The sequence below is a fragment of the Glycine max genome, chromosome 16, assembly GCF_000004515.6.
Source record: "Glycine max cultivar Williams 82 chromosome 16, Glycine_max_v4.0, whole genome shotgun sequence".
Classification (NCBI taxonomy): domain Eukaryota; kingdom Viridiplantae; phylum Streptophyta; class Magnoliopsida; order Fabales; family Fabaceae; genus Glycine; species Glycine max.
Genome location: NC_038252.2, coordinates 2210884 through 2221559, shown reverse-complemented (window position 1 = coordinate 2221559; position 10676 = coordinate 2210884). Strand labels below are relative to the sequence as shown.

General features: G+C 34.8%; 1 protein-coding gene across 1 annotated transcript in view; it reads right to left on the bottom strand.

Moving 5' to 3' along the window:
- Positions 1-6: 6 nt before the first annotated feature.
- The window catches only part of LOC100795225 (uncharacterized), a 16060-nt gene continuing 5390 nt past the window's right edge, over positions 7-10676 (bottom strand). The window contains 11 exon segments of the mRNA XM_014768875.3: positions 7-1261; positions 1698-1921; positions 2449-2880; positions 4505-4561; positions 4645-5258; positions 5261-6029; positions 6126-6512; positions 7110-7355; positions 8110-8382; positions 8617-8781; positions 9648-9876. Coding sequence (XP_014624361.3) covers positions 1111-1261; positions 1698-1921; positions 2449-2880; positions 4505-4561; positions 4645-5258; positions 5261-6029; positions 6126-6512; positions 7110-7355; positions 8110-8382; positions 8617-8781; positions 9648-9876 — 3547 coding nt within the window. The 3' untranslated portion in view covers positions 7-1110.

Below are 10676 nucleotides of genomic sequence, written 5' to 3'. Positions count from 1 at the left end.
AAAAGTCAGCATGCATGTTCAAATCTAAACTATGAGCTATAGGCATCAAACCTTTGCTTGAGTAACATTTCAGCACTGGAAGTTTCAGGTTTTACAGACAAGATGCAAACCCCCAATCCAACCCTGAATAAAATTTTATTTTTCTTTAAAAAAAGTTTAATTAAGCAATAATTTGCAAATCCATCCCAATTTCAATAAATTCGATATGGATACATGAAAGTTCAATGATTGAATTATATTACACATTGTTAGATATAAAACCATCAATGTGCTTTTGCCCAATAGCTTAAGCTTTTAGCATAACTGATTCATGATATGAAATTAAATCTTCAATTTTGATGACGTAGTGGTCTAGCCTCTGTTCTTTTAAATAGTGGTTAAATTTAGCACAAGGTTGGGTGGGTCTGTTTTCTATGCTAAGTCCAACGGACTTGTGTGAGGGAACATGTTAGATATAAAACCATTCTTTTTACCCAATAGTTTAAGCTTTCATGATATAAAACCATTTATGCACCTTCACCTAACTATTTAAGCTTTAGGAATAGTTGATTCATGACATTGCATCAGAGTCTCTTCACCCAAATGGCCTAGAGTTCAACTCTTGCCACCACCATTTTTCTAATAAAAAAGTTGAAATTACACACAAGTTAGGTGGGCCTATTATCTACATGTAAAGCTCAAGGGGTATAGTGTGGGGGTGTATTAGAGATGTTATAAAAGTATTAAACCATTCATGTACCTTCATCTAATTGCTTATCCTTTTGGAATAGTTAGTTCATAATGTTAAGATGCCCCACAGTCTAAGAATATGACCATAACACTCCTTACATTGCTTGGGCAATTCTCTCCCCTTGAGTTAGGTTTTGCAAGTTAGGCCAGCCTATTTTTAACATGATAGAGTGAGTTAGACATTGTCCATTTCTAATATAGTAATAGAGCCTATCCAGCCATGATGTGAGGCCACTCACACATGTCTAGTCCAGTAAACTTCATGCTTTAAATCAAATGCCTGTAATACTTATAAGACTGGCCAATCCTCTCCCCTTAAGCTAGCTTATGGGAGTGAGTTAAACCTGTTTACTTAGCATGTACAAACATTCATTAATAAACCTAATTTAGAGACAGACCTTCATGACATAAAATGGAAGCTCGAGAAGTAGTGGGTGGAGCTAAAGTATCCCATATGACCACATTAACACCATTAGAGCTATATCCAGCCACAGCTATTATCGATCCACTTGAGGAAAAATATGTGACGTCCCTGAAATCAAGTGTAGAATAGGTTTACATTTAAATAACAGCAAAATGACATCTTTGTTAAGGAGAAAAATCACAAATAAACACACCAACAATACAAAACTCAAACTTGTCGAACCCCCCATCGTAAACATGAGTCAAATGATTACTACATCACTCCTGATTATGGATGCAGTTTTAGTTTCAAGCAAGTTCTAACTTTTAATGACATGCTGTCAAATCTAACCTTGGCCTTCATTTGTGGGTGGTCAACACAACTAGCACCACACAACATAGGGTAACAAATGAGGTAAAAAAATCAAGGAATGATTGCAAGGGATACAATGAAACTAGGAAAGAATCAAGTGAAACAATGAAATCTGAATAATATCAGCTGAAGTGCTAATATCTATCAATATCTCAACAATTGCAACTAAAGTTGAGAAAGAGAAAGTACATACGATGCATGACCATTAAAGCAAAGAGATGATTCTGTTGGACGAACATTGCTCCTTCCTCCAACCTCCAGCTGCCACGTGCAGACAGTTCCATCTAATGCAGCACTGGCAAATCGGTGTCCAAAGTGGTCAAACTGTAAGGCTGAAATTGATGCAAGGGCATAAGGTGGAGGGACATTGGCAGCGGGCAGCACTCCATATGTAGCAGTAGCTTTGTCTTTGTTGAACTGTATTTATAATGCTCCTTATTAGCCATAAGCTTGAAATATTGAACACACATGCAATTAATTAATTATATGCAGTAATCCAGATACTGTATACAAAATATCTTCTTTTCTTTTCTTTTTTTTTAGGGGGGGGGGGGGGGGGGGGGTGTTTACAACACAAGAATTTGAACCTATGACCTCTTGTAAAATAATCAAATAATGAAAAAGTCTATGTAGGCTGATAGATCTTCAGTTTTAAACTCAAATAATTGAACAAGGGTGTCATATTCAAAAAGAACCAAATATAACAAACCATTGGTTCAAATGACACCCTCCTCTCTAGTGACAAGAATTGCATGTGCTATTGTGCATGAAACTTGGACAGTAAAACAAGCAAACTTAAGAGAAACAATTGAAAAAGTTGATCACCTAAAAAGGAAGAAACCATAACATAGGGGGAAAAACTGTCTCTATATTTGTTTGTACAAATATAAGCACATAAGTCAATGCATCTATCATGTATGCATAGCAACTTGAAATTTCCTAACCTCCCACAAGTAAATGTGTGTATTGCTAGAGCCAACCAAGAAGAAAGGTCTCATTGGATGACTAGACAAAGCCCTGGTACTTATGTTCTCCAAAGTGGCAGGTGGATCAACAAAATCTTCAAAATCTTGTTGAACTTCCCAACCTAATCCAGAGGCACCAATACCAGTGTAACCTAGCCTTCCTAATACTTTGCCACCTGTCAAGTCATTGCTGGGCCAATCTGAAGAGTCCACGCCAATAGTTGCTCCATCCAGCCCAAGGTGTGCCCCTTTTTTGCTCCCAAGGCCAACACCAGGAGAAACACATGTTGGAGCAGGGGTGGATTCTGAACCTGCCCATCCATTCTGAGGCCAATCAGCTGTAGCCCACAAAAGATCATCTGATTTAGCACTAAAAGGAATCTCATCTTCCAGATGAAAGAACATTATACCCTGAGTTAGATGAACAGAAACAGATATTAACATACTTTTTTGTATATTCAGATGTTGGATGATTGAGTTTTCTAAAGAATCAGTTTAAATGCAATGAAATTTTAAAGAAAACATCTAAAAGAGGACTAAGTATAATTGCAAATGCAAAATAATCATCATTTCAAACAATGTTAACAATAAACACACAAATAAATCACCATTACCATTTGCATACTGTACCCATATTTTACTTATTTACTTACATAATACATTGGTCCACTGATCATTTGACCAAAAAAGGGAAATTAAGTTGAACACTAATGTTGGAAATATTTCTCATATTACCTTCAAACCCTATATCCATGCTTATGTGGATCACAGCCACATGTTAAACTTTGGAAATTAACAATGGCACAGTTCAGGAGAGCCCATAGACAGCAATTTCCTCATGATATTCTGAATACCTTCATAGGTATGTGTAACATGGATATTATTTTCTTTTTTAGCCCCCTTTCTCTTTTCAGACAGTTTAGTCCCAAGTTATAATGCCAGCACCCTAGTTATCATATTTCCTATCCTATCTATTTTTTAACCTGAATATATACAGTAAGTGGCTTAGGATAATAGGCCACTCTGTCAACTTCTTAACCACCGCACTATTTGTTAGAAAAATATTTTAAATAAGGACATTTATTACATGAAAATATGGAAATATAGGTTTCAGTTTAGTGCTAACCTTCAATATCCTCCTCATTAATAGTTATAAATGAATATTATGCATGTTTTAGTATATATAAACTCTTGCATAATGATGTGGATCACTAATTAGTATTTCCTTATCAATTTAAATATTGAATTATTTCAGTTTATTTTGTTTCTTTCCTATCTTGATATTATCTGTATATCAAAATCCCCAGTTTTAGATCCTTAGAATTGTTATTCTTTTATTAGGATAACAGTTATGATTCTATTAAATAGGAATCTCTTTATTTTTATTTTATTAATTAGGATTATTGTTAGATATGATCCTTTTTTTTATTTTTTGAGGAATTGATATGATCCTACTAATTAAGGATCTCTTATCAATTAGGATAATTGTTAGTTATGATACTATTAATAGGGATATCTTTGTAGCCTTTTTAAAGGGCAGACCTGATTAGAATAGTATCAATGAGATTATTTTCAGAAGAAACTTCTGTTAGTTTAGGACTTAGGATGATCTCTGTCAAGGGACAGTTTGCTTTTTGCTTTCACATAGGTCACAAGACGGATTCTTCCGTGTTCAGGTTTGTGACTCAATCCAACACAAAGGTTTATAACACTTACCTTCAAACTTTTTAACATCGTGTAATGTTAATATTTACAAATAGTTAAAAAAAATGCTATTCATAATTAAATTTTAATGCTTTAATTTAAACCATATTTTTAATTTAAAAAAATCCAGGATTATCAATCTATAGTACTTCTCTTCTGCTATTGAATTCAATTCCTGGCTCCACCTTCAATCCCCACCCATAACAAAAAAACTCAACACAGAACCCTAAAATTTATACAATCTTTTCTACATAAAACATACAGGCATGCCAATGAAAAATCAACATCCAAGCATCCAAAACTTCAGAAAAACATTGATTAAGAGCCAAACCTTCCTATTGCCAGCAACTGCAGCTTCCCGTTGATCAGTAGAGTTTATACACAATGCCTGCTCAAATATAGCAACAATGTCATTCTTATATATACATATATGTGGCCATGTGAAAATGATTAAACAGAAGGGGAAATCACCTCCAAAAGTTCTCCATTTCTCTTGTACATTTCTCTGGGACTCTGGAAAACTGCAAAATTTGTATAAGATATATCTTTCTGGTTTGTTCTTGCAAAAGCATGGCCACTTAGAGATGTTCCTTTAACAGGAGTTCCAACTTCATGATTAGAAGATCCAGTGCTAAATTTACATCCATCACCACATGTATCATCAGTTTTATGCAGTCCTGTCATAATTATAGACAAGTCATTCCAACCTTTAGTATTCATCTGATCCAAGTCATTAGGCCAATTGAGTTTTTCCTGTGCAAAGCAATCAGATATCAATTTGGGATCCGCACAGTGATCCCATAATAACTGATGAACTGAATAGTTATCTTTCCTGTTCCCCTGTTCTAAAATGTCCAGGTTTTGGTTCTGACTGAATTCTGATTTTTGTGTTAACCATTTAAGAGTCATTACATTCAAATCATTCCCTACTTTCTGCCACAGAAATTCTGCATGTTGTTTAACATGATAAGAAGAAATGTGAGTAACCGTTGTCATCAGTAGATCACATAGGCTAAATGAGACTAACCGAATCTTCTCTGGCAAGCTGATGCTTTCAGAATCCATATTTATGAGATAAGACTCCCCATAAGTATATTTTCTGTGGAAGGCCCAGATAAATTACCATCTTCAAGTTTGGCAAGAACCAGATTCAAATTAGATATCATGAATCTAGAGAAATGCTGCCACAAGCAGGTCCCTAAAATCTTCCATCTTTCATCGTCAGGAATTAAATGCTTTAGATCTGCAACTAGTTTATCTTCTGCACATTTGGATAGTTGAAGGTTTTCTATATTAGACATTAAAGAAGTTTGAGCCAACAACTGCCCAATGTTTGGGATAAGCTTCTTCAGATTCACCATATCAATGTCATAAGGATTACGACCATTAGATTGTGCAACCAAGAATGGTTCCGACATATACAAAAGCGCTTCCGAGTTTTTTTGAAGCCAAGCTAATGAAAAATGTAAATAATATTCATACAAATCCAGGATATCAAGATGTGTTTTGACAAGATCTTTGCAAATAGAACTCAACTGGATCCTCAAAATTGCTCTAAAAAACCACAATGAAATCAAAACACCTTCAAAGCGGCATTGCAAAGCATCCAAAAACTTAGGTTTACTATCAATAGATGAATTTTGTTGCGAATTTTCCATACTGCAGGCACAAAAAAATCTTGAATAGAAAAAGGAGACTTCTTCTGCAGTCTTAAACAGGGGTTTAATCCAAGAGTAATATAAATTGAAATCATCAAATATATTGCTCTTCTTTTGAGACAGTTCTCCTTGAATGCATCCATCAGTCATATCATATCTAATGTACAATGATCCATGATGAAAAAGTAAGAGTAAAATCTGCAGAAAAGGGAAATTAAAGAGTGATCACAGAAGTATATAGATGAATGGTGACACATATACAAAAGGGGAGGAGGAACTGGAACACAAGCATACCATACTGATTAGACAGTGGGGAGCCAATAAAAACCTCTGTTCAAATAGAGCAAGTCCTGTGTATAACTTTTGTTTAAAACTTTCAACTGATTTCGCATATTGCATCATGTACTCGTCAGAATAAGAAGCTTCTCCATTATATTCTGCAAAAGTGTCAGGCCAGCTTGGATGCTCTTTTATCAATTTTGATAAGTAGCAAAGTGCCAAATTCAATTTAATATGGAACTCGAGATGCACAGACACATTAGCAGACAACCAGTTAGAGCATTTTCTTGGCAAAGGCTTAAGAGTACTGGACAGCACATCATGACTGTCACCTAATTCACTCTCTTGATCTGCAGTCTCAGACATGCTCAGTGAAGACGAGAAATATTCCAACGCCTCAAGCTTGAATCAAGAAAACATTATGAATCATTACTGACCAGTAACATAGGAAGAGTACACAAACAAATATATATGTCACATATTGGCATTGTACTGACACATGTCCAATATCTCTGCTAGGATCATAGAATTCTTAAAAAATTCTCAGAATTCTTTTCATCAACATGGCTGGGTAACTGGATGGGCTTAAAAATCATCTCCACAATATCTTCCTAGATTGACAAGAACAGGTGGACACAGTTACATGAAAAGGCCTAAGAAACATACTGCAAAAAGAATTTCTAAAGGAAAGGATAGTCCAATAAGATGCTAACTTCTCCATCTTAAAATCATTTACCACACCTACATATAAGGCTATGAAAGGCACAGTAAGTATTCCTCACATAAAGACAGAAGTGGCCCTGTTCACACTACACAGTTTTCATATCAACCAGCACAAAATAAACAGAGCTTAAGACATGTTCAGTAAATGGTTGAAGTTTTGACAATACTAGAACTCATTAGATATGTTGAAGTTCAAGCAAACTTGTTTTTATGTACATATACAAAACTCAATTAACTTATAGTAGATTAATTGCACAATATGTAAAATAAACTTACAGGATTACCACATCTTTTTAGGGCAGCAACTGTCATCAAAGTCGCCCATCTTAAAAGAATTGCAGAATTTTGCTCCCCCACTGCATTCCGCATGCTATTCTTTGTTGCTAACATTTGGCAATAAAAACCAACAGTGGGGTCCAGAAAAGGACCACAATTGGACATGACAGTGGACTCCCAAGGCACAGGGTTTACTGAAAACTCTAGCATTCTATAAAAAGATTGGTAGTAATTACCCATTTCCCACTGCAAAATCAAGGACATCTAGTTAGAGTTAGGATCACATATGAAGCAAGTCACTAGTAAAAGCGGAATATAACAAAATGTCACGATGGATAAATTGAATTATGCAAGTATTTTGGGCACCTCCATCTCGGAGGTACAAAAATAGATCAGGCCAACCACACCAAACGTAATCAGACAGGCCCAATTTCAGCGGCAGCCCTTCTCTAGGCTGAGAAAGGAAAAATATTAATTAGATAAGGCCAGCCCAATTTCAGCCTTGCTCCTTCTTGGGGTGGTGAAAGAAAAATATACATATCATGATAATAAGAAACACAAGTAACTGTTCTCAGTAGATCACATAAGCTAAACAAGACCAATCTAACTGCTATCAGAATCCATATTCATGAGTGTAGACTCCCTAGTCCTTATAAGCACGAATCTAGCAAGAACCAAATTCAAATAATGTCATCTAGACATATGCTACCACAATCAGGTCCATAAAATCTTCCACTTTTTGTCATCAGGAACTAAATGCTTTATACCTGTAACATGTTTATCTTCTGCACATTTGGACACTAAGGTTTTGTATCTTATTTATAAAAGAATTCAACAAAAATCTAGTATTTTAAAAAAGATTGGTAGTAATCACTTGTTTCACAGTGAAAATCAAGGAGAGCAATTTATACATGGTATAGGAACATGTGCCAAGCAAGCCTTAAAAGTAGAGTATAGCAGAAAGCCTATAGGGATAAATGAATGTAAGTATTTTGGGCACCTCCAGAAGGCTTGCAAGCCAGTAGTCTCCTTTATCAATTGCAGATGGAAGTATGTACTTTGTAATTAGATGATGCTCCAATGATCCACCATGACCCTCAACAAGACGACAAATGACTAGGGCAAGCTGTTCATCCCCAAGATTCTTAGCACAAATATTTATAGCAGAAGAGTGATCACCTCCAAGCAAAAAGAAAGCAATTGCTAATTCCAGCTGATGCTTTCCAAGTAAGACATAAGCATTTTTTAAAGCAGCAGCTTTGTTTTTCTCATCCTGTAATAAAACTATTATTGTTGAATCAATGACTTAATACCATAAATATGAAAAAACAAATGCATGTAGAACAAGGATTTCAACACTTACACAATCCACATTCAAAGAACAACTAAAAATTAAGATCTACATGACTCTATCAGTCTAATGTAAGTCACCAAGTCCTTTATTGACATTGATGAACAAGGAACCATTATAAAAATACTGTTCTTGCAGATTTATAAGATAATTTACCTGAAAATTGCGAGAAAGGAAGCCCACTAGAGGCTTATCCTTCTCATCCTTACTGATTTTGAAAAGGCCAGCCAAAACTTGAACTCTATTCAGTGCAATATACAGCAAAGCACAATCCTTAGGATTTTTGTTCTTCAAATACTGAGCTCTTGCCAATTTCTCCATCTAGAGAGCAAGAGGAGCAAAGGAAGTATTAAACTGTTTGAATTGGAAAAGAGTAATAAACAATGAGATATTTTGAGTTCTGACAACAATAATCAACAGATGAGAAACCCAAACAACAAATAAATCAACAATTAGTAAAACAAAAGCCTTCCTGCCACATTCTAATTTGTCAAAGCTGACGAGAAATTCCAGTTTTTCTTTCAACACCATGGCAGCATGAAATCAGCAAATATTGAGAGAGTAAAAGAAATAAACATGAGAGGCAGGATTTTCACCCTGATAAACAGCATTTTAAAGCATCACAACGGTTGATACTTTATAAACACCACAACTACTTCCCAGGGTCTTAACTCCCAACAAACTGTATAAATGTAAAAGGATACTAAAATATTCTCTAGCGAAGTTCATAACAAAAATATGTAATTCTTAATATCTGGTTCGACAGCAAAAAATAGGTTCCCAAATATTTTATACTTTTTAGAAGGAAGAAAGCAAAAAAAAAATCCAGATTGAATTTGTCAAAGAACACTATAACAAAGGTAGCATACAGATATTGAAATCAAGTAAGGAATGCATGAAACAAGGAACTGTTTAAATTAGCAGGCAAACTAAATTACCAACCTATTATACTGGAAAGAAATAAATTGCAGTCAGTGATGCATTGAAGTATAACTATTCTATATTTTCTTTCAAAATTTGATCTCAGCCAAAAGTCATATAACACCAGCAAGAAACGCAAATTCTTACGAGATATAGCAGCTCATATGCCAGAACTTAAGATTTCAATTTCCAAGATTTTGTTTCATGTTTGTTAGCACATATAGAACATGGAGAAGAATGGAAAATAGGAAAGGATTAAGCATTACCCTTGCACGCAATTGAGGTATATTAGCATACCAAAAGCCCATACCCAAAGCACGCATTTCTTGCCATGATGGTTCATTGGGTATGACAGAACCAAATAAATTATCTAGGCAATCAGAATGATAAGCCCATACAAATAACCTTGAGTCAGCGGGCAACTCTTCAAAAGATGCAGCTCTGGCAAACTTTCGGAGAAAAAGCAGTTGCCAAAATCTTAGTGCAACCCAAAACCTACAAAGAAAAGCTTAGAAATAACATCACTCATGTACCAACTACCAAAAAGCAACCATATACACATCAAATCCCACTGCTGCCACCACATGTTTTTAGGTTTGATTTGGTCCTCTAATTTTTTTGGGATTCAATTTAGTCCTCTAATTTTTAAAATCGATTCAATTTGATCCTATCGTCTAAATTAGGCCAATGGTGTTAAGAAACCGCTTTTTTTGTGGCTGCTTAAAGCACTTAGTGACAGTTTTAAACTGCCACAAAATGCACATTTAGACGGTAGCATCAAATTTGGATGGCAGGATCACTCAAATTAATTTAGACAGCGGGACCAAATTGAACAGATTTTAAAAATTAGAGGACCAAATTGAACCAAAAAAAAAATTTGAGAACTAAATAGAATCAATTTGAAAAATTAGAAGACCAAATCGAACATGAATAATAAATTAGAGGACCAATAAACTAATTTAACCAATATATAATTCATCATCTAAGTTCATATTTATAATTATCATCAGCAATGGCACTCCATAATTTTGCAGATCTACAACCATTTATTACCGGAATTTTGACATGTGAACAATATCATTGATAGGTTATAGAATCTCCATGATAAGAATAATAGAATATTAGTAGAATGGACAGTTCATGAAGGAACAGAGGATACACAGACAACAAGATAAATTAGATGATTCCAAAAGAATGGACTAGATGGAGAGATTAATTCTGAACATTTCTGATTATGTCTCATACATTTTAAAAAACTCCAAATTTCAGTACTAACCTAATAAAAAAACAGAAAC